Genomic DNA, 25,977 nt, shown 5'->3' with positions numbered 1-25,977 from the left:
ACAGCTGCTGCACACCGTGTTCTGAAGAATGTTACACATGTGACAAAGCAAAATAATAACCCAAATTCAGAATTAAGCTGCAATTTTTAAACACGTTTTACCTACAAGTTTATCTGAAAACCAGAAAAATGCCACTGCTCCTCCAGTATTAGACCAATTTGGATACTCAAGAGCTGAGTGAATATCAAGTTACTCTTTCAAGTACTTTAGACAGAGTACATTAGGAAGAACTGTTGGAGCCATTTGGTCCTACTCATTTATGTTAATGCTGCACTTCCTTCCAAAGCATGATGGCTACACCTTTAAACCACAAGATCACTTGGTTTGCAGGTTACACAAATGGTTGCGGTCAAGGCTGCTGAAGATTTCAGGCAAGGAAACAGAATACCACAGATGTCTACAACAGCAAACCAAAAAAGGCAAACAATCACAATATAGATGGAGACATTCTTATTTATCTGATGACTTGGTCTTCATATCTGTCATTTGTCCTCTTATCTGCTGATACTCATTTTATTTATATGCCACCTGCAGATCTCTGGAAGAAGTAGTCTGTATGTAGTTTATTAATAGTTGCATACAAATAAGAAACAAAAGGAAGAGAAATAAAGGCAACAACAGAAAGCATGGCTTACAAGAATCTCAAATCATGTAACAAACAAATATAAATATTCAGAATATAAAATTCTCACTGGACAGGGACTACTCGTTAAGCACAAAAATTGTAGTTCATCTTCAAGCTCTTAAACAGATCACCTATAGCATTTTTTTAACAAGTAAACACTTAAGTTACAGTATAATTTACATTACTTTTGTACTTTTCTGCATCAAATGTAACAATTTTCAAGCAGACATCATTTTGAACTGACAGGTAAACACAAATGCTTTGCATATCATTTGAAACCTGAATTCTTAGAAAATACCACGTTTGAAATCTGACTACAAGGAATTAATAATTACAAAAAACACAATTAAATTGAAATGAGGTTAGCTAAAAGACAAAAATAACTTGCAATCTATTACCCTGAAAGTCAAAGGTTTTATCTTCTCTAACCAATTTCAAAATTAAGCTTTATTCTGTAAAAATAATGCTGCTGTGCTTTACACAGACTCAAAGTTAAATTGTACAAGGAGACTAAATACATTCAACAAATGAAATATTTGAGACAAAAAAACCTTTAAAACTAGAATTTAGGAAACATGACAAGTTGAAAGAAGACACAAAACTGAAATCACAAAGAACAAGAGAAAGTAAAATAATATACCATTAAAGGTGACAGTTTGGGTGGTTCTTTATTTATAGATACACTTCAGTTTTTTAAGTAACAATACGAAATAATTATATAAATAAATAAATACTAAAGCACAGGTGGAGTAAGGAAGCAGACTGGGATCATATAAAGACAAATCAAATCATAGAAATAATCCCAGAATGGCGACATTCAAACAGATGAAAAGGCAAGGCAAGAATTATTAGTAACACTACTGATAGAAGCATCAAATACAATTTTCTGCCTTCAATGTTTTTATAACCAAGTACAATAAAATCAAGCAGCACATTTGAGATAAGGACTGAGTCTGTCTTTTATGCATTGCAGGCGCCATTAAAGATTAATAATTATGGCTTCATTACAAAGGACAGAAAGCTGGGAAAGGAGTATACTTTATTATCTAATCTGTAGGGAACCGGAGAAAAGTGAGTGATAAATTCTTATCTGCTCTAGCAGGCAAAGCAAAAGCTATTCGGCATTTAACAGATTGCATGCAAATCCTTAAATTGCACCTTGGAACTAAAAGGAAATCAATGCACAAAGCTGATACAATTCTTAAAACACTTCTTAATCTACAAGTAGGGTACCCTATGGCAACTGCAGTGTACTACAAACCCAGAAAAAATGTAGAAATAGTAATCCCAATCTGATTAGGACAAGAGAAACTGTGGAAAATCAGCTTCTGATGGGAAAGGATTACAAGGATATAAAGATTTTTGCCAAGAAAGCCTTCATAAAGTTCTTTGTGTCTACTGCCATTTGGACATTCTCACATACCTAGGTGATTCAATGGCAGTAAGTTTTCTAAATCAAGAGTACAGATTAAAAAAAAAAACCAACCAAAACCAGATACATCTTTCACAAACTACAAAAGCAGTCCCAATACCTTGTTACCATTTCACTGCTCTAAGCACTGCAAGAAGTAAATCTAAGTGTGCATCCCAACAAGTAAATGCAGTGATTGACATAACACTAGGAAAATTTAAAAAATTTCCTCCCACAGAAACACATGGTACACATTTATAAATCATAAAAATTAAAACTTGAAATAAAAAAGTAAAACCTTAAAGGCTTATCAGCCTGATAATTCTCACAATTCAGAATGTTCAGAAGCCCAAACTTCCAGCCTATTTCAAGCAAAATAGCTTCCAGAGAGATATTTGATATTTAGACTGCACTGACATCAGAGTACCTTGCCTAAAGCACACTGTAGGTACAAGTCAAACACTACTACAAAACTAAAAGTGTACTGATGAACCTTGTCTCAGTATTAAACTGGCATCAGCCTAACACCAAAGGGAACAGACAGGCCTGCACTGCCATTACTCCAATACAACTGGAGGTATGACACCTTGTCAAAGTTCTCTTCTATTACTCCTGGCTGTGTTTTTACCTTTCCTGTGACTGCCAGTTGGTATTCTGATTTAAAAGACTTTTGTCTCAGTCAGAAAATATTACTAATGTCACCTGACATAACTTCAAAATTGTTAGCAGTACAACCCCAAAATCTGATGGCACAATAAAGTACCTGCAGGCTGATAAACATAGATGATGATGATGACATAGACAAATACATATGCAGGAAGGAAGTAAAACATTGGGACAGTCTCACTAGATGTTCAAGACGGAATACCGAAAGTATATAGATTTAGTCAACCACCTCCCCTTACTGTGAGCAACTCCCTCCAGATTTCTTTTCTAAAATTGCTTGTAAGCAGTACCTTAGAAGATTTGTATTTTAAAAAACATCAAAATATTATTCTGGCTACATTATCAAACATAATAGGTTTGATAAGTCCTTTTTTCAGTTTTGGTTCATATACATACTTAACACCAAAATAACAGGAAGATAGAAATTAATCTTTTCTCTAATTCTGTTGGAGGTATGGAAGGTTTCAGTAAATGGAAGAGTTGATTGACAGTCTAGTCTGTTCCCAGGTAGCTTAGAGGCGAATGAAAAGAGAAGTCTGTTAAACAGCCACTCTCCCAAGAAAGATGCATTGATACCAAATGGATATTGACATATTTGGAGAAATGCACACTAGCACATGGGTATTTAAATCCACACTGACCGTATCTTTCCAGCAGCAGAAACAATGCCACTGCTTTCAATTCCTATACACAGAAGAAGCTTCTCCTCCCAAGTGGTCTTTCACTCATCAAACTGTAAATTGGTACTGAAACTTTACACTCAACTACCCCATTGCACAGAGAAGCCTGTTTCTGATACAGTGAACCAGAACGTTTCATGTGCCTGAATTCAGCCTGAAAAACAAAGACAAATGTCAAGAGAGACATGTCTCAAGCCTATGCTTTCTCAGATGGCAATCCAATTTAAATAAATCCATGTCTACTCACAAATCAACTGCTAATGGTATACAAGCACTTGCCAAGGATCACACATTCAAGGAAATTATGTTCCAATTAACTGCAGGCGGCTTGCAGTTAGTTTTTCGCTTGCATGCTTTAGACATTTTTATTGGTTATACTGATTCTTCTCTTTTCAAAATTGGTTGCGCACTTAAAGGCAGCTGCATACTATTTCAATTTTGAATGGGGCTGAGGATCTTACATTTAACTGACACTTGATAGGCAGAATGAAGTTACTTAAGCAGATCCTCCTAATGCTGTCTACACCAGCACTGCCATGAAAAAAAAAAACCGCACAAGCAACACCATGCTTTCTAATCTACAAGATACGGTTTGCATCCTTTCCTCTGCTACAGACTTTCTATATAACCACAAACAAGCCACTTACACCTCTGTCTGCTGATTATACAGCAACAGCCACCAACTACATAAAAGAAAACAGGGCACTGGTTTTGTGCACCAGGTCCTGAGTTTGGTGCATGTCATGAGAAGACACAGTTCTGTCTGAAAAGCAGAATTATTAACCAAGGCTCCTCTCAAGATAATACCTCCCTTCCTATATGCTGTGCTATGATTTTAAACTAATTTTAAGACTATAATTGTGAAAATATTTCAAATATGGACTACGCATGAGTGAGTCAACCAGATGTAGATTACACACGATTTCATGCTCAGAAGCACTTATCACCTGTTTGCCCACATTATCTGGGTTTATATAAATATCTAATAAATCCATCGTATCACATAACCCATCTGAAAAACTTCAAACTGTTTACAATTTTCTAAATATGCCATAAATCTCATGAGTTTTAAGCCTTTAAATATTTTTTCATTTGCCTTAAAAACAGTAGAATTTTATTTTTATCTCTTCAAATGTCACAACACATGGGAAAAAATAACATAAGGAAATATCAGAACTTGTCGAATTAGAAATATACTACTGAAAATAATTTGTTTTGGTTTTATAATTAAACTGAATTATTTGACACTCATGAATTCTAGTCTAAATGCTGTAGGGATACAGTGGTAACTTGCAGTTTAGTTAAGTTTGCACTGGGATGCAGTACACTGTATCATCAGTGGCACTGGTACTGTGTATTAGTGTTATCAACATATCACAACACTGAAGTCCAAGTACATAACATGACTACCGAACTAAGAACATCCTAGATGTCCTAAATTTAGACAGCTTCCTAACCTTTAAAACATTCTGCCTGTATATAATTCACTGTGCGTCACCCCTATAGCCTATCAATTAAATGTCTTTTGATGCAACAGCAGCAACAAAGTCTGCACATGTGAGAGCTTCAACTTACAGAATTCCTCCCGTATGCAAACTTTAGTATTTAAATTAAACCAGTTCAAAATATCCAGTTATAGAAAACCATATGACATTATGCTACTACGGATATACAAGTGAATGTTACTGAACATCCACAGCACTTCCAAAAATAATGCAACAGTCCAAAATAATAGAAAAGGCAACTTGCAAAGTCACCACCCAGTGATGAGACACAGCCATTCTAAAGATATTACTGAAAACAGTTCTCCAAACAGGAACACTGAACTTTTTCTTTTTAAAAGCAAGGTTCTTTCCTAATAGAAACCACAGTCAGGGGCTTTCCAGGTAACTTGGTCTCGTTGTTTTAGCTATTACCTTCACTGCAAGGTTTCAGAAGGTGAATATGATTTTTTTTTTTTTTTCATGAAACTGGGAGTAGCATTTTCACTGAAAAATGCTGAAAATAAAAATGTTCACTTGCACCTAACTACAAGATTATCTTTTGTTTCTTCTTAAGGTTTGATAAAGCAAGAGGGAAGAGAGATACAGCAGGTTCTTGAGTGGTGACATTCCTGAGTCTCTCCATCATGAGCCAGTTTTCTGGGATCCACAACACACATACAGCACAACTTGCTACCCCTAGACTGAAGTTCCAGAAACAGTTTGCTTCACTACATGCAGCTGCAACAATTGGGTGTGCAGCAGCCAGTCAGAAGGGCTGGCAGCCTGCTACAGCCACCTGGCACTCCTCACCTCTCTGGCTTTACTTTCAATGTTTGCAGCTTTCAGCAAATTGACATCTCTAGTCCAAAAACTTGTTCAAATGAGGCTCCTGCCTGGGACTGACTTTTTGATTTTGCCTTAGCAAACAGTTTGCACATGCTCTTACGGCTTAAGTTTTAAAAACTAAATCCCTGAAACACTTCATCAACATTCAGTATGTAGCTGCTGCAACTGTTTTTGTCCAGACAGGACACAACTGCGTCACCTGAACTCAAATTGTACCTCTCCTGTGGTCTCCATAGTTTCCTACCACATCAATAAACTGGAGGCATAAATTTGTCCTGGATAAATCATAAAAACAAACAAAACTGGAGGGCAAGAGAAGAAAACCATATACTGAGAATTGCCAAGCAGTAAGACACAGATTATTAAGGACAGACAAAGACTAGAAGAATGAAAACCAGTTAAGCAGAGAAGATGAAATGAGAGACAGAGTGACCATGGGGAAAAAAAAAGTATTCATGAATAATCTGACTTGGGGAAAAACTGTGTATAAGGAGAAGGAGAAAGTAAGAGGCCACATGCTCAATGACAAGTTACTTGCAGAGCTAAAATGAACAAAGGAAGCAGAAAATGAGCAGAACTGAAAGAAAATACAAACTATGTCTGGAAAAGAGCAAACACAGAAAATAATAATGGCCAATAATTGGAAAAATAGGTAACAAACTGAGAATGGCTAGATAAGGATCCTGATGTAGAAAAAATGAAACTGCAATAAAAGATGTGGAATGAGATGAGGAAATAAATACTGCATTCAGGGCACAAAGATGAACTCAACAAAAAAATTGAACACAACTGAGTAAGTCAGAGGATTAGAAGGACACACACGGATGTTAGATCAGGTTTAAGTGGATGGAGTGGAATGTGTTACAACAAGGCAACAACACATTTTCTTTCCTGTCTGAAACATAGCCAAAATTTCTGGAGTCTCACCAAGTCTCTTGCCATCAATATTACCACCCCGAATGAAGCCAAATGATACAGAATCCCAGCAGTCAGATACAGCTGCATTCTCTTGTCCTTCCCATCTAAAACAAACATCTTCCTGTAAGAATTTTCCAGCCATCTTATTTAAATTACACATGGTCAAGCCTGCAAGCAGCACAAAAATAATGTTACCTTATTAAAACTATTTTTTCCCAATGACTCCTTACTGCAATCATTACATGGAATGGTGTACATTTTCATTTAGAATATCTAATGTTGACATAGAAACACATCTCCGAGACCAGTGTATGTTTTTATATAAAAGATTTTACTCGTGTCTACTACAACTGGGAGCTTTCAGCATTTTCACACTTAAACTTGTATGTCTCAATAGTTGAATACTTATTATAATATTCCAATTTTTGTGAAATTATGCTTAAGCAACACATGACAGCAAAGAAATGTACAGACCAGTTCTATATGTAGACCACTGGTGCAGTCTTTCCAGAAACATGGATAATTAGTCTGGTTTGCATTCATGGTTAATCTGTTAGGGGAAAGACAGGCACTGATGCTATAGCAGAACTCTTAGGATCTCCAGTTTCACTAAGCCAACACCTCCCCTGTACAAGAACGGAGATCTCTTGTACAGAAAGGCTTACTGGGGGATGGTGCATGTTTTCTTTTCAAGAGTACCCAAACATCAGCTGTCTCCTTTTGATGTATCCGATACAAAAAATGCGTAAAAGGCCAATAGGAACTCAACAATCAAAACAACAACTTTCTCATCCACCAAGTTTTTCAAAAGGATGTCCCTGTGATATTTCTCATACCTACATGCTTATAGTTCAATGGACTAAAATTCAGTCCTTCACATGACCGTAACTCAGCACAACTCATCCTGTAACTACTGAAACCTAATTTGTGGGAGGTGTATTACTCTGCACTCTAGCAATGCCAACAATACCCATTCTCAATCTGTAACTGAAGATACGACCTCCCGTAAAAATAATTTATTAGACATTTGCAGTTGTTTTGTAACAGCACCTTCACTCCCCCCTCAGATTCACAACCATAAGTCGTTGGTGGTGTTTTCTAACTCAACGAATTTTTCTTAAATGACTGTGAATTGTCTTTCACTGAGATTTAGAAAAAGCTCAGTCTGATATTTCTGAAGTGCAACTTCCTACCATAAATGGTTATGTAAAGAGCAGAGTCAGCACTATGGGCAGGATAACCCTAAAAAGATATCCCCTTCAGCCAGTCACTTAATTGAACAGAACACAGAGTCCATGCAAATTACCAGAATTTCTGTTAAACCTTGGCCCAAAATGAGTATGTAAAACTGAAAGTACACTACGTACATTCTATTACAATTATATCGAATTTCCAAAAATAACAAATAACAATTTCAGGTTTAATTCACAACTAATGTTATAATGCCAGAGGATGGTGCTATTTGCCTGCGCACCATTCAGATGATTCAGAAACTACAGCATGCCCTTTACATGTCAACGTTATTTATTCAGGTACATTCCTGTTGATTGTATTGAAGGAGTGCAAGGCATTTTTAAAAAAGAAAGCTTTCCTGATCCACAACTTTTATCTATGCACTAAAACTACGCCAGTATGACACAGAAGTTTAAGAACGGTGAGCACAAAAAACATAGAAGCAAAATTTAAAGAGTAAAGTCATCTTACATTTGTTTAACTTTTCCACAACCATTCTGCAAATTTTCTTCAGAAACTTAATGAGGTAGCCTTTCAAAGTTGCGGAAGAAAATGTACTTACTAGCCCTACACGCCTGTTAAAGCTGCAAATACTTCTAGCATTTTTAAGTTCCAGAAAATTGCAAAACTTTCGTGTGGTAAGAACTTCTAGGTAGGACTAGCTAAAGTTTAGCTAAAGACTAGCCTTATTTAAATTTCGGTTCTCTGAATTGTCAACCCTCTCACTCTGCTGGTGACATTACAATCACACTAGATCCTCCTCATGACTTCGGGGATGGCAATGCAGACAGCACGTTTCAGAGCAGAAGACTGGTGGCTTCAGAAGGCAAAAAGCCTAATCATGTATCAAAAATGTATCAGTTACTGAAAAAAAGCAGTTCAGGGGCTTATGTAAGATGTGATTTTAAAGAAGCAAGTGTTCAACAGGTTAAGTATAGTTTAAAAGAAAAAACAAATCAAGGTCCAGCAGTACAGCAATTACTTATAATACTGTGTATAGACACCTATCCCTTAGTGTAAACTGAAATACAAATGCATTTAATAACAAAAAACAGGAGTTGTTCATGAGTACAAGAGATAAACTCACTGATCGACACTGACTTTTGCATTTCTGCTTGCAAGGGTATGTTAATCAAACAGAGAATCCTCAGAGATGTCCCCTTTCAGTTTGTGGGTTTTTTCCCCCCTTAAAAAGACAAAAAATAGACATGTTCTACTTACATATATTACAAAAAGTCAGCCAAACACTCCCATTTTGAAAGCTTTACCTATAATGAAGATAAAGGAAGAGACAGTATTTACTAGAATTTCATTACAGGTAAAGACAGTAGGAGTGGAGGTATAGGATTGCCAGCTGAAATGGAACTGAAAAGACGGAAGTACATTATGTGGAATAGTTTGTATTTCAAGGGGTTTTGCTTTGGTTTGATGAAACGGACTTCTTGATCGTCCTTGCCATGCCCACCACCTCCTACTCAGCATAGATGGAGACATCTTCCAAAGCCAGTAGTTAGGGTACTTCTCTGGGATCTGGAAAAAACTAAGGACAAAGTCTTTACTCTGACAGAAACTGTGGATGATATGGGTACCATATCACAGCAATCACAGTACAGAAAATGTTCAGACTGTTGATGTTTTGGAGGGCTTTTTTCTTCTACTTACGCAAGAGACAACCTTCCCACTGAAATGCATTTCACTGTAACTATAAATCAGATTTGGGCGTGAGCCTCAGTTTAAAACCATCTTTGTGTTCAGTATTTGTTCATATATAGAACTCAAAGCAGACCTAAGATGCATTTTTGCTACAAATACTTAAATGCCTCTTGAATTCCACAGTCCATACCCATAGAGGAAATTTGAACTCAAGAAGAATTGCTTCAGGGCATTGTGCTGCTTTCACTAAGAAAGAAAACTGCTACAGAATAAATAGATACTAAGGAACAAAGACCAATAAAGTTCCAGAACCTTTTCTTCTGAAATATAAATAATACTCTAAATAGTTATAATATTAAAAATGTACCAAAGAGTATTACAGTTCTGTATATTGAAAACTACAATAGATACAAGAACAACAACAAAAAAATCATTGTCAACAAAAAAACTCTCTCTAATACAGTGAAAACAAGTGTGCAATTTTAAATCTCAAAATAATAATCATTAAAAGGTATTATTTTGACCAAATAAATTAGACAGTCATTTTCCAAACTGTCAAAAAGCAATGTCTAGTGTTTGGATTTCTTGATCAGGAGCAATTTTAATAAACTGAGGAAATTGACAAGGAAAAAGCAGACAGCATTAACCAGAATGGAAGTAATGATGCTAGAAGGCAGGATCCAGTGGAGATAAAATCAGTAAAATACAAGACTGACATTTGAAAAAGCTCACCTTCAGAAACAGTTGAGTTCTATGCAAGGTCACTAGCTTGGTAAGCCCAAGAATAAGAAGTGAAATAGGAACTAAGATGTTACACCTAATACTTGCTCTCACTTTTTAAAGAAATCTAGCAGAACAGGGTCTGCCCGTGTGCCCCCAAGATTACGGCAATTTTTTTCAGAGCAGGTACTTGTAGCAGCACACACAGAGACTTTATGTAAGGTAAATAACTAACTACTCTAAAAAGCTCACATGAACTAATAATATACGTGAATGATGGAAAAGGTACCTCTGACAGGTGACAGGTGACAATACAGAACCCCCATACCTAGAAGCTAATAGGCCCCTAATTACCAGAGGTGTAATCAAATATGGTAGAGTAGGAGAGATGGTATTTATAGTTTTACAAAATAGAATAGCTCAAAAGTACAGTAACTTGAAAATTCTACCTCTTTTGCTATTCCAACTAATCTCTTAATCCAAAACTTAGGCAGCTATTGAAAATGTATAACCTTGTAAAAAGTTAAATAATAGATTAACTTTTAGAGGTTATTTTTAAAAATTGAATCTTTAGCAGTTAAATGCATACATTTAAAAGCCACCTGAACAATCACTTTAAAGATAAAAATCTTAAATGTTCAAATTTATACCATTCAGAAAGAATAAATGCTAAGAAACAAAAATCAGAAACAAAAGGATTTAAAAATACATTGATCTTTGCAGATATAAATTAGGTCAAGTTAAACATTTCACGCAATCTGTTCAAAAGAAACATGCTGAGTGAATATACACCCTTTAACAGTGCTTCTTGTACTAGGATTAAATGTAAAATAATGAAGCAAAAACACTTAAGAGAATCAAGAAAGGTAATTAACAAGGTGCTGCTTCTCCTTTGTATTTTTCTCCAAATAAGACTAATATTGATAAACTTACTCTTCCCCACTTTAACTGTTCCATGGTTTCAGATTAAGGGATGATGTTTTGTGCTATTGGTTCTATTTTGCATTATTATTTAACATCAACATATTAAGTGGTGGTGGTGGGGGGGGGGGGGGGGTGTTTAAAAAAAATAACTACAAGATCACAATTCTTTCATAGAAATTTCAGAAAAGCCTAAGTAAAGTTTAACACTTTTTCTTATATCAGATTCAAACTAAAATTATTTTTCAATATTAGATTTACAAATTATTTCCACGTAGATGGGACAGTTTAAGTGGAGGGATTCAATTTTAAAAACATAATACCAGGAGAAAACACTTAAGATTTCCTCCTTCCAGCTTAATTTTATTTTCAGTGCTCTTACATCATGAAATCAAAGGTTGTAGGTGCATCACCAATATGCTACAATATGCTCACAACCTACCATTCAATACTAGAGATTACATTTCACAATGTGCTATTATGTAGCAGAATGCTTTCCCTACTTTTTATTAGATACCTCTTTAAACATCTTGTCCTCTCAATACTATTTGGCACTCATGGTGGAACATCAGAGGAGAAACAATGGTAAATGAGGCTTCAAGTCCAGTCACACTCCTATCTGCTAGTTCTTGGTAGTTTGTCCGTAACATAATGGGGCATGTGAACGGCATGTTATTCCACATGTGACCGCTCACAACTATGTTGGTGAACCAGTATTTTATTCTACCTTACTACTGGCACTCAAAGCTCAGCTTTTCTTCTGTCACTAGCTACATCACCACTAGTATCTCTTGCTCGTAGACTTTCTAGATACTCATGCGCTCTAAAGGACACTTTTTTTTTTTTTTTTTTTTTTTTTTGCATGTACCTCCCAAACTCAAGCAAGTCCTGCCTTTTGGAAAGAAAGAGTGCAAGCTCAGTTTTGTCCTCAGTGCTACACAGATGAAAGTTCCATTATCATACACAAACTTACTCAACAGCAGCTATCTTTAACAAAAGACAAGTAACAACCAAATACATCTACAGTAGAGGATGACCACATTCTCAAAGCTTGAGACAGAAACTCTTAGATAAAGAAGTTTGATACTACTTTACTGTCACATAATTTTCTTCTAGTTTGTTTTTGTGAAATTCTGTTTGTCTTCACTGTAAGATCAACAGGCTTCATTCAACATCTACTTTTGCTGCTTCCTTTAATTCTAATGGAAGGCACTCTACTCATTTCCTAAATAAACAGAATTAGTTTGCCACACAGTCATCTTGTCCTGTTCAAAAATAGAGTACATTTGAGGAAGGGCAGAAATGAAAAGGAAGTAATGGCTACTAAAAATACAAAGAAAAATAACAACTTTAGCATTCTTTCTTATTTAAATATCTTACTGGTAATCCAAAGAATATTCGAATGCTAGGTGTGAAACTGCTAAATATCTCTGAATCGAACTTGCAAAACAAACTTAAGCTGCATCAATGCAGTAGGCTGATCAAAGGTACTTAATCTATCTACAGTCCAGAACCTCCACAGTATCAAAACCAATACATTAGCAGAAAAAAAAAAGAAAAAATACAACTGAAAAAAGAACACACAACTATCACTACAAATTTAGAGACTAATCTTAAGCTATCTGAAGAGCCACAAAGTTTTCCGGACCATTGCTGCACAGTTTGTACAAACACCTAGTTACAACAGATTATATACCAGAAAGACATATTTCCCTAAGGAATACACTATGGATGCTACCAGCAACAAAGAACATGGATTTAGAGAACCTACCAATAATTTGGTGATTTACTTGACAGTAGGCTTTGAGTGGCTAATTGATATAAAATCCTAGAATTAAGTGCTAACTGTATTTATCAAGGAAATCGCTGCAATGCAGATACTAGCAAAGCTGAAGTAAGCAAGGTACAAAAAAGCTACTTGACATGCACAGAGGGACATATATGAGAAAGACAGAATTGAACTTTAAAAACCCTACCTGTTTTGTGATAAAATTTAGGAAAAGTTTATAAAAATTGCACCACACTTCAGCATAAGAATGTTTTCTCTTTTTAACTGCAACATGTTTTACATTATCTGCATTACTTATCTACACTTGCAATACATATATATTATTACCTAAAAATGTATTTACTCCACATTTTCCTATGAACTCATCTGGCATCAGCCAAACGTATCTGATTTCCAGCATTATCAAAGATAAACTTGTTTAATTAAGACTAGAAAAAATTAAAACCTAGTATTACCATAATCTGAAAAAGAGACCCCTATTTAGAAAATAACAATGTATATATTGATGTAATGTAAAACGTAATACTGCAGGCTCTATTCTCCATTGCCAAAATAGCTCAGAGTCACAAACTGATTTTATAAAAAGACACTTATCTGAGTTTATAAGCAAAATTGAATATAGTAAAGTATAGCCTATAGTTTTAGGCAAGCTTTGGAAGATATATCAGATGCGAATCAATGCCAGAAAAATTCATTCGTCAGCCTGAAGCAGCACATTTCTATCTCTATCATGACTTTAGAAGGGAAATAGCATGCACTCGAGTCCAGTGCTTTATGTTTTTCTCTATGCTTCACATTTACAGTAGCACCTGTAAGCACACAGATAGCATCTACAATCTTGTAATAGTTTGTTCACATCATAAAAATAGCATCAAAAGCATCAAATTTAAAGCACACTTCTGCCTTGAAAAATGTTTATTTAAGATCTTTGAGTAGTACTATTTTTTCCTTTTTTTCAACTCAAGCAGAGCACTTGGTATATATACACAGTTATGCCATCTTGCCTAATGGACAAGCAAAGTTAGTCATTTTCCTGTTTATGTGGGTCAGCAGTAGGGAAGAGGAAAACATTAAAAATAGGAAAATGTGATTCTAAAACCACAAGAAGTTGCAGCAGGGACTCGAACAAGGAGTACCCAAAATAACTTCAACTCATATTTTGGAATTAATTAGATACAAAATTTCCACCTAGGGTGAGCTTCTATAGGCAGTAAAAATATAGAAAAAGAACTGATGCAACAATCAGTCAAAGCTCTTCCATGTCTCTGACAATATGGCATTACAACTCCTGCAAACACAAGCATTTTCCACAATAAATGCAGCTAGTTTTCCAAGCTTTCAGCATTTTAAGCATCAATTCCTGTCAGTAGACTCATCTGTTTTAATTTTAATGGCAATTTCAATCATCACAAGTATAACAGAAGGGAGGAAACTGGTACTTCACACATTTTAAGTGTCCATGCTGAAGACTGAAAGGCTGTGAATGCAGAAGCTAAGATGATGAAAAATGAGTCTGGTCTTGTCACCCAAGAAGAAAACAATTCAAGTGTAACTAGAGGCACACAAGTGGCGGCATTTGTGTTATGTCTGATATGTACGTGCCATAATACATTAGACCATGCAACTAATATGCTTTGTAACAATTCTGAATCATCCACAATACTGCAGAAACACACCCAGAAGACTGTACAGAAATTAAGTTTGCATGGATGACAGAAATTTTCTACGGAAGGTCCAGTACTGGTAGTGAAAGATACTTAGCATGAACAGACATTGTGAAGTAATTCTGTGTTTAAAGCTTCCATTTTTACACCATCCTGGGGCTTTTACTTTTAACTTATTTTTTGAATTTTCCCAGGTTTCCTGTCAGCACTCAAACTCCTTTCTACCAGTACGTAATGTATTTTAATCTGTTTCTTTTCCTCCCACGATTTTGGATTGGATATGCCACTTCTAACGCTTAGATGTCTTACTAGCTTCTAGAGCTGAAATTCATTCGTTTTCAACTGCAAAACACTACCATGTCAGCATTCCTGACAGCTTTGCTTTGAGTACTCAAGCGCAAACTTCAGATAGGATTAATAATCTTTAAATTGATACATGATAGCACTACAGCAGAAGTAATTGGCTCATCTGTTAGACAGGACTTTTAAAAGTCTGACTCAAATCATACCTTCCTGACAAGCCAGTGATAACACCTGAGAATTTAGTAAATTCTTCACTTTTCCTTCTAAGGACACTGAGAAAAACAAGTGATAATTGATCTTTATTGTGACCTGAATGGACTGAGACAGGACAGTGTAAGAACAAGTAGAGCTACAGTTTCCCCAGGATCTCTGGATCTTCTGGAATCCCAAAGTTCTAAAAAGGACACAATAATTTTTAGTTTCATCAAAGTTCTCTTAGCTTCCAAGCAAAACACCCAATTTTCATACATGATACAGTCAACTACAGAAATTACTGACTTTGTATTGGTTTACACTTTGTCCTGACAAAAGTAAACCAAACTAGTGTTAGAGGACCATAAAGGAAAACTCAGAAAAAGCCTGGAGTGTCACTTTTTCCAGTGTAGGTGTACAGTATGTATAAGGAGAATCTCAAAAATGTATTTCAAAGGATTTTAAAAAGCTTTTCATGGCTGGTGACACATTTTTCCCTGAAATAAGCCACTTCCTTTCTAAAACCCACACAGTGCCTCTGTGTCAAGATTCAGCAACTTCACAAAGTCTGTGTATGTCTTTTTCTTACCCAAAACACGGAAGTCATAAATTCTCATTTACTTTCCATGATTTAAGACATATCATGTCAGATTTCAACCATTTTCATTGAGAAAAGAACACATCTTCTTCGTCACAGACTGAAAGCACAACATATCTGAGTATAATTAATTACAACAGGTCCTCTATAGCAGGCATTTGAGAATTGTCATGTTACAGAAAAGTTACCACAGCCAACTGAAGTTGGGAATAAAAACTTCTGAGCTACCGATGTATAAACAATGGATTTGCCAATGAGCAAAATCAAACATCAGAGTCTGATATGATATCAGATATCAGGTATCTGATATGATACCTGATATCGTATGATAAATGACAGTAAAACCTGGTGAACTCTAAAGCCAATGAAAATATATTGTACATCACCATTAAACTTCAGGATGTTTGTTCTTCTTTGGAATTCTCCCTATAAATAAAATCCAAAGGTATCAGTTCATCTGGTTTTGCTTGGTTGGCTTTTTTTTTTTTTTTTTTTTTTTTGGGGGGGGGGGGGGGTTGGGGGTTTTGTTTTGTTTTTTTGGGGGTTTCTTTTTGTCATTGAAGGCTCCCAACTTCATTTGTCATTAACCACAACCAGAAGCGATAAAAGTTATCTGTTAAAGCACAATAATCTGCCTTCTGACTCTTTGCACTAGGAAGTAACTGTTATCACCATGTCCATCAGCAACATAAAAACACAGAAGACTAATAAGTATTTGTCCATGGAAAGAGAAACACCTATCATTCTGAACCACAACCAAATCTTGCTGCATTCAACTGAGTGATGTTTGTGTGATTTTTGGCTACTGGTGTAAAGCAAAAATTAAGGAAGATACTTATAAAGGAGGCAAAAAAAAAAAAAAAAATCAGGAAATGGAAAGAAACATTAACAAAATGCAAGGTAAGCACTTGCCAATTTTATTTGTGCTTTTCTTGAAACTGCTTACACTGTATTATGTCAAAATCCTGAATATATGCAGAATTAATAAAAAGCACAAACCAAAAATGCACGCCAGTGAAGAAATACCTGTTTCTCTATTAACATCTATTAACTGCTTCTCTATTTGAGGAAAAAAGTAGGAAAGCCCAGTATTTACAAACCTAGACTTAAATGTAAGACATGCCCTATTCCTAGATTATCTGGCATGTCATGAGTAAGGCTTTTCTTACTCTTTTCTTTTGGGTAAGTAAAGCTTCCTGTGCCTTACTTTCAACTTTGACTCTTTACTGTGAAGTTGGTTTCTTATTAAGTATTTATAAAAATAGACCTGTTCTTGGTGCTATTCTTGAGAAATTGCCATAAAACAAAATAGCCAGTGCCATCACAGACAACTCAACTCTAGATTCCTTCCTGCCCCAAGAATAATCAAACCAGACCCAGCTCACAGCACTTTTTATTTCCTGCAAGGACTGCACATTTACAGACATCTGACCTCCTTCTTGCCCAAGCATCACTAAAATCAAAAATATGAATGTCATAAATTGGTTAACAATTCCATTAATGGTGCCTGAAATGGAATAGAACCTTGCTCAATCACCAGTATCTGTTTGTTCTGTAATACTAACACAAGCAAAAAGAAATGAAAATGCAGTTTAGCTAGAAAAAAACGCATGCAGATATGAAATGAAAATGCAGAAAATGAAGCTCTTTTTCACTGAGGGTATCATTTTCACATAAATACTTTTTATAAGTTTGAATTTTAAGAAAGATTTCTCAGAGAACATGAGAAAACACCAGCTACATTTCCAGAAACAAAATTCTTTGCTTGTCTTGACTATAGTGAGAACAACTTACTGTGTTTCAAACTGCTGTTTCTGAATATCACTAATACTAGAACAAAGGACATCTGAGAAATGCTATACGTGTCAAGAACATACGCCACCAGTCAAAAGCAAGATATCTGTATTAAGCTTCCATTCTTTCATGTTAAGGATAAAAAGACTCAAAATATCAACATAATGTCCGTCTTCATCAGCTATTACCTCCATACATTGACATAAATCACAAAATCACAGCATATTCTGAGTTGGAAGGGAGCCACAAGGATGAAGTCCAGCTCATGGCCCTGCACAGCACCATCCCCAAGAATCACACCAGGCCCAAGAGCATTGTCCAAACACCTCGTGAACTCTGTCAGACTGGTGCTGTGACCACTTTCCTGGGTAGCCTGTTCCAGTGCTCAGCCACCCTCGGGGTGAAGAACCTTTTACTTATATCCAACTGAAACCTCCCCTGACACAACTTCAGGCCATTCTCTCGGGTCCAGTCACTGGTGACCACAGAGACCAAGGGCTGCCCCTCCTCTTCCCCTCATGAGGAAGCTGCAAACTGGGATGAGGTGTTCCCTCAATCTCCTACAGGCTGAACACACCAAGTGACCTCAGCTGCTCTTCATACAGATTCCCCTCAAGGCCCTTCACCATCCTCATGGCCCTCCTCTGCATGCAAATAGTTTAAAATGTTGTTATGCTGTGGTTCCCAGAACCGCCTCCAGCACTGGCGGTGAGGCCGCCCCAGCTCAGAGCAGAGCAGGACAATCCCCTCCCTTGCCCAGCTGGCCATGCTGTGCCCGATGCACCCCAGGACAGGGTTGGCCATGCTGTGCCCGATGCACCCCAGGACAGGGTTGGCCATGCTGTGCACGATGTACCCCAGGACAGGGCTGGCCATGCTGTGCCTGATGCACCCCAGGACAGGGTTGGCCATGCTGTGCACGATGTACCCCAGGACAGGGTTGGCCATGCTGTGCCCGATGTACCCCAGGACAGGGTTGGCCATGCTGTGCACGATGCACCCCAGGACAGGGTTGGCCATGCTGTGCCCGATGTACCCCAGGACAGGGTTGGCCATGCTGTGCACGATGCACCCCAGGACAGGGTTGGCCATGCTGTGCACGATGCACCCCAGGACAGGGTTGGCCATGCTGTGCACGATGCACCCCAGGACAGGGTTGGCCCCCCTGGCTGCCAGGGCACAATGACTCGTGTTCAACTGGCCACAGACCAAGACCTCCAGATCTCTTTCCATGGCACTGCTCTCCAGCATCTCATTCCCCAATCTGTACGTACTTCCAGGGTTGTCCCACCACAGGTGCAGACGCTTTCCCTTGTTGACCTTCACTTGGTTGGTGACTGCTCAACCCTGCAATTTATTGAGGTCTCTCTGCAGGGCCTCCCTGCCTCTGAGGGAGTCAGCAGCTCCTCTCAGTTTTCCATTGTCTGGGAACTTGGACACAGAACTGGAAGGGATAATGAGCAAGTAATTTATGAAGATGTTAAAGAGCATGGAGGATGGAGCCCCACTAGAGATGTCTGATGTCATTCACTATAATCAATCACTATAAACTGTGCCCACTATAAATCTGTGCCCAATCCATGAGCCAGCTGTTCACCCATTTCACAATGTGCTTATCCAGCTGGGTGCTGGACATTTTGTCCGGAAGGATCCTGTGAGAGACAATATCAAAAGCTTTACTGACTTTCCTCTCATGAAGCCAGACTGGCTGTGACGGCTGACTGTTGTCTTTCAGATGTTTTTCAACACCTCCCAGAATAATCTCCTCCATAACTTTATCAGACACTCAAGTGAGACTGACAGGCCTGTAGTTTACGGGGCCCTCCTTAAAGCCCGTCTTGAAAATCGGGACAATGCTCACCAGCTTCCAGTCAGCTGGGACCTCACTGATGATGAGTAAGTACTTCACGAGCAACTCTTCTCTAAATTCTCCATAATCTCATTATAAAAGGAGTAAAATAATTTTCACTATGTTGCCATAAATCTAATGCTTAAAAAATAGTTCAAGGATTCTCTTTGAAATATCATTTTAATCTCTACAGACTACAACCATTTCACAAGTTCTAGTCCTCTTCTGTTCTTATTATTACCAGAAACGTAATGGGCAATGGGTTATTTTCTGAAGGAATTCTACCAACATCAAGCATACTAATCAATTATTTGAGCAACAAATGACTGACATACCTCAGAAGTCACTGACAATGGTTTCTAATGGGCCATTTTTAAGCAGACTTAGATTAATGAATCTACAAACCAGATAAAAGAACACTTCCATGATGATGCTAGAAGCTGATGAGCAGTTTCATACAGATTGTTCATCTCAAGAATCACCTAAAATCACAAACTGCAATTAGCTTTTACTTTTTGGTAAAATGATGTACTTGAATGGACCACACAAAGGAGCAACTGCTGCATAACATAGCAATACTAAAATAGAGACCCATTCCTATTGAAGTGCACTGAGGCAGCAATTTGGGAAGATAAGAGTGTGCTTAAATAAATAAATCAGCATTGGCTTTTTGTTTCCTCACATTGTTCTCCAGTGCAGATAGGTAACTTGGACTAATGACATTTCCTCATCATCTAATTCAAAGTTTGGACACAGTAAATTGAACATAAAAATAAGTTTATCAGCTCTCTACACTTCAACAAAATGAAACAAACAAAAAAAAACCCCATGTAAGATTGCCATAAAAAATTCAACTCAATTAAAAAAAAAAAAAAAAAAACACAACCCACACACCTAACAACCCAAAAAACAGAGAAGCACCACCTTTCAGCACTTTAGGAAGTTTACCTTTACTACATGAATTACAATGTGATGAAATATTTGCTTGAAATATTGATCCATAATCAAAACTAATACAAAAACATTTTAAAAATTTGAGAAGTTGAGCATTTTGGATTTGAAAAAGATGTGACTGATTGTTCGTATAACCCTAGCCTACAGCTCTTGTATAAACGTAAACTAGTGCCCTTGTATAATGGCACTGTAAAATATTACATATGCTTCATAAAAAGACAAGTCATATCCTATCTTCATACAAATCTTTTGTCCAGATATTCATTTTTGCAGTAGTAGTTGTTGCTGTTTAACTTTTTGCCTAAGTGCAGATTTTCAGAAGTTGTTGATTACAGAAAAATGTTTTTGAATGGCAGAGTAAGGAAACAGGGCAAAACACAAAACTGTAAAGACTACCTTCCTGCACGAATTACTCTCTTAGAAATAACATTTTGAAATACTACTGTGCAACAGTTTTAGAAATTCAAGCACCTTGCTGCATGAGAAACTTAAGATCTTGAGAACTGTCCAAATAGATCTTTCCTTACTTTCTCCAAAGGAATCTTCTGTGAAAAGAATGCCCATGCAAACCTAGACAAGAACTGGAGTCTGTTTCCACAACAGATACAAACATTACAGAACTCTATTTCTATCAGGTAAGTTAACAAGAAATTTTAATTAACTCAGTCATTTAATAATATGCATTTTATTTACATACATAAAGCAACAACCATAAGTCAATTTTGTATTAAAAATAGTCAGCATCCATTTAAAAATTATGCACAAAATAAATTTTATGTACTAAATGCCTTATGAGTATACAGTAGTACTATGTCTATGCACTTCAATATTACCTTTTTCTGTATATATGCAAACACAGACAAGTATTTTGCAATGTTAATATGTGAATTACAAAGCAAGAAACACAATTAACCCATATTAGCCAAACATAGACAGTAGCTGCAAAATGGGGAGGGGAATTATATACATAAATTAAGAAAATAAGCTCACTGTGTCAAGCATAAAATAGGCAGATTTAGTTTACCAGAATTCTAACATTCATTAGGCACAAACCCTTCAGTGCAAAGGTCAAACATAGTTGTTACACAAAAATGCCACATACCATATCATGCAGTATTCTAAGACAATTAAACCTATCCTTGATACCATCAACCTCATTCTCAGTAATGAATTAAAGGAGTAATTAAGGAAATTACTGAAATACCTGTTTGATTTAAAAAGCAAATATAGTGACATAATACTTTTTGTTTAGAAAAATTATAAAACTGTCTAGGCATGAAAATAAATCTCTGCTGAAAATTAACTGGAATTCAGGTTTATCCACCACTTAGGTACCTTCTCCAATGTTCAGCCTGCAGGTCTGTATTAATTCAAGGCTTACTTCAGATTCAGGATTGCAAACTGAGGAAAAAATCCCTCCCCTACTGCTTACACATTGAACAGCATATACTGCTCCTTCAAGACCACTAACACCACAGTCAAACGCCAATGAAAAAGTAATTATATATGAAAATCTAGCTACCTAACAAGATCCCAAGTTGTTTACTTAGGTAACAATCCCACAGTAAGAGCCATGGCAAACACACAATGCTGATGCTCTTTGGCTTCAGCCACTTGTTCAAGCTTTAATCTGCGTGAAAACTATGCCAAAATTGAGCTTTAAGTACTACGCGTTGCCCCCTACTACTTGTTCCAATGGTATCCACAGGACCTACACTTAGTTGTATGACCAGTTCATGCTCTAAAATTATTACAAATGCTAAGAAGTTTTATGCAAATAAGGGCAGCAAGGGGAATGCGAAAACAGACCAAAACCAAAGAGAAGCTATACAGAGAAAATAAGACTAAGATGGGAAAGCAAAGCTATTCAATTTTAAAAGACCCACAAGTATTAGAAATATCTACTAACATTAGTCAAATCCTCTGGAGTATTTGAAACACAGGAAAGCAAAACCACCTACAAATGGTGAGGCATGACAATGCCAAACTTTTCACTCATATCTTATGTTGAAAAATTCGAATTTATTTACTAGAAAAATACACATAATTTTGGGGAAAGTGAGCTTCAATTACAGGTCCTGTAATAGGACCCTTTGGTCAGTAGGAAAAACTGACTTGAATTTTTAAGCAGGGGGAAGGTGAAGCTTGGACTAACTGCAGAGAAACAGAACACTGAAAAGCATTTCATATTCTTGACACAGTAGAATTTGCTACTATGACTAATCAATAAAACCACCAGTATTACAATCGGTATCCATTGGACTTCTATAGAAAGTCTTCTTAGGAAATCAATTATGCTTCTGCTAATGAACTTGTCAGATCATAGTAGGTACAATGGATTGCATTATTTAACCCTTTAAAGGAACTCAAATAGGCTGCAATAGATTAACACATCAGCTGGAACATAAACACTGCAGCACTGTCATTATATAAAACTTTTATTAATTAGGGTAAGAAACATTAATTTCATTCACAAGGTCAAAGATCACACTGTTCTTAGTCCTAAATGACAAATGCATCAACTAGACAAACAAGCAAAATATACAGACCATTAAATTTGTACCTGAGAGATCTGGAACATGTTTTGTTTTATTTACAAGCAAAATCATAGTGCAGCCAGAAGTCAGGAATAAACCTAAAGGTTTTTGTCTTTTTTGATGCAATATGCTCAACAAATATTAGATTAAAACTAGATGAAAGTTATATCTACTGTTTCATATTAGCTGCCAAGTTTAGCGTAAGTGTATGGACACACATTTTTCTAGTTGCAGCAGTATCTCTGTTGAACTTACTGCTGTTCTGCATCTAAAATAATGACACTAGAAATATATTAGGGGTCAAAATGTGTACTAAAATGTAAGTTAAAACATACATGCAGCTACTAATTTGAATAACAGGGCATCATAGTAAGTCCAGAATGTTCTGATTTGGATCTTTCATCTAAATATGCAAAGTAACAGCAATCGGTGCGAACAGCAGAAGAGAATGCGTTTCCATTTCTAAAGGAAGTTTTCTTCAAAAAAGACAAGAGGCTGACACAAATAGCACTTAGGCTTTGCCTGACTTTTGTTTTTTTCCATTGAGCAAAGACTCTCATGCTACAGTTGAAAAGAACAGATACTTCAGTGCTTCTCTGAAAGACTTGAGAATTAACAATAGAATCCTAGGGAAACTTCTTATGAAATACATGCAGCATGTATATACCTATAAAATTGCTGGTTTAAAATGCTGGATATCACATTTTGATCACTAATTGGAGCCAGGAGGAGACAACAACAATTTAATTGCTTGCTCCCCTACAAATTTGGTCCTATCAAAAAAATACACGTGTACTACCACAACCAGTGCTGTCAAAACCTGAGGTCCTTGAGGCTTTTAAAATCTAAAGGCATTTCTGTTGTAATAGTGTGATCAGTATAAAGATAGAAAAATGACATTGACTGGAAACATCCATTACAAGACAGGCAGTTTAATAACATACCTTTATCAGAAAATCTAACCTTAAGAACATTTAATAAAACTGTTGTAATATAAACTGAGGTTCCTGCTCCCCAAACTATACACCATATAGCAAAAGTAAATTACTTTACAAAATAATAATTCACTGTTCTTCTCAATGAACTGTATCTTCAACACCCAGAGCAGTATTTCAGAAGTCCAATGGTGTTTACAGATTTTTGTACATGCAGTATCTGTACAGTAAACTTCAAGGCTTTCCAAAAGTTAAAAAGGTTTAACTGTCAGTGAAAATTACACAAAAATTAAGATATTCAGTGCAACATTTCAAAAGTCCACATATAAATTTCTACCTATCAGCAAGAATTGTAGTATGTCAATTAAAAAATTTTTTTTAAAAAAAATCAATTCTGGATCTTAAAGAGGTCCTATATTTTTTTTTAATATAATGCAATATCAATACTGATGCTCTTTTTTTCCCCCCATCACTGTCTTGTAAAAGCTTTTTTTTGGTTAGCTTTCACAATATCATCAGGAGATGCTGATTTGAAATCAAATGGTGTTATGGCTACTATAGGACCCGTTTCCTTGGGTTTTACATCTTGTACTTGTCTACTGTACAGGAAAGTTTTATGTATCCCAACTGCGCGCCGCTTGCACACCTTTGGAGGATAATGGAGGCACAAGGTTAAAGCAAAAGCTGAAGGTCTTGCACGTAGCGCCTTTATCCATGAAAGGGACAAATCCTGCCTCTTAAGACCATGCCCTTTTTTGGGTTTTCTGTTTGCTTTGGCAAAACCAGAACACTTTCCTTGTTTTTCTTTTAAAAGTTTTGTTCCGGGACTTAAGGTATTTAACTGTCCTACCACACTTTTCTCTGTAGATATAGCTGCATTTTTTACAAGGACACTTAAATCAATGTTGGTTCCTTGGGAGGGCCTCAATTCAATTACATCACACACAGGCAAGTCTGTCCTTTGCTCAGTTTTATCTATTTCAATAGTCTCTGCTATTAAATCAGAGAGCGATAAATTCTCAACCTCCTTTATGGGAGAAACTTTAGAAAGGGCTAGAGAAGACAAAGATCCTGTTAGCTCTGGCATCCCACCTGAAGTCTGGGGTTGACTTACTAGTTGTGATAATGATGAGGTTCCCAATATCCTATCAGTGAGACTTGCTGTCGACTGAGTGTAAAGATCAGCCAAAGAGTAACAGTGGCTAGCACTGCTTTCCTGGTGCTCCTGAAGCAAGTCAGCCAATGATGTACTTCCAGATCTTAACACTGGCAAAGCAGACATGTCTGAAGAGGGGTTTTCTTGCCTTCTGCTTTGTGCAAGTGAAGAAAAATTTTCAAGAAGTTCATTCTTTTTATTTACAGTATGACTGACTTCATTATCAAGAGCCAAGTTTCCTAAAGCACTTGCTAAACATGGAGGACTATAAAAATCTGCATTACTATTACAATCAGAAGTTTTTGAGGAAACAAGAGGAATGCTGTGTTCAGGACTCAGAGAATCACAAACCACATTCTGCATCAGCAAGGATTTCAAGTCCTGTGTTTCCTTGCATTTCAATGAGTTACTTCCTATGCTAGAGTACTTATCTTGACTGTCAGGAACCAAACTTACTGCATTAGCCCTTTCTGGTAGCTGCTTCTCTGACTGTTTATCCACAGGTTCACCAAATGATCCTTTACACAAATAACCACTGAACGCTGATGACAGAACAAGTGAAGAGGATTTCAATCCTTTCTTTTCATGTGAAGGTGTATTGGATTTTTCAAAATTTGTAGTTAAAGAATAAAGAGCTGAATCACTTTTGGCTGTCAAGTTTCCAAACCCAGGTTTGTTGGTGTTGTCAGCAAAACTGTCTACTGCACAAGAAAAATTGTCTGTATCAACACACACTTCTGGACAACAATGTAAGTCTCCTTACCTTACAATAGCCAATAATTTTCAAATGGAAGTCCAGTCACAACGAAATATCCCATTTTTTAAAAGTTGATAGCAGCAACAAAAAAAAATCAAGAAACATGAAAAGGCATTTAATTACTAAGTGCCATCCAAAGGTAATGAATGTTCTACAATTAAACTACAGGTATCTACTGAATTAACAAACTTTAAGAATTGGCAGAGACTGCCAGTAAAGACTACAAGTATTTAGGTACAAATCAAAACAAGAAAGCTACTGTATAGACACTACCCAAAAAGGGAGATACTAG

General features: G+C 36.5%; 1 protein-coding gene across 3 annotated transcripts in view; it reads right to left on the bottom strand.

Annotated features, from left to right (window-relative positions):
* The window catches only part of HBS1L (HBS1 like translational GTPase), a 68,922-nt gene that overhangs the window by 26,226 nt on the left and 16,719 nt on the right, over positions 1–25,977 (bottom strand). Inside the window, exon 5 of one of the 3 annotated variants that reach the window (XM_040058305.2) lies at positions 21,073–25,686. The exons of the other annotated variants lie outside the window; for them this stretch is intronic. Coding sequence (XP_039914239.1) covers positions 24,242–25,686 — 1,445 coding nt within the window. The 3' untranslated portion in view covers positions 21,073–24,241. Of the gene's footprint in view, positions 1–21,072; positions 25,687–25,977 lie in introns of those variants that run through there. 3 annotated transcript variants of the gene reach the window in all.

The sequence above is a fragment of the Hirundo rustica genome, chromosome 3 (genome assembly GCF_015227805.2).
Source record: "Hirundo rustica isolate bHirRus1 chromosome 3, bHirRus1.pri.v3, whole genome shotgun sequence".
Lineage (NCBI taxonomy): Eukaryota > Metazoa > Chordata > Aves > Passeriformes > Hirundinidae > Hirundo > Hirundo rustica.
Note: the sequence above shows the minus strand (reverse complement) of the source record. Positions and strands in the feature narration are given on the sequence as shown.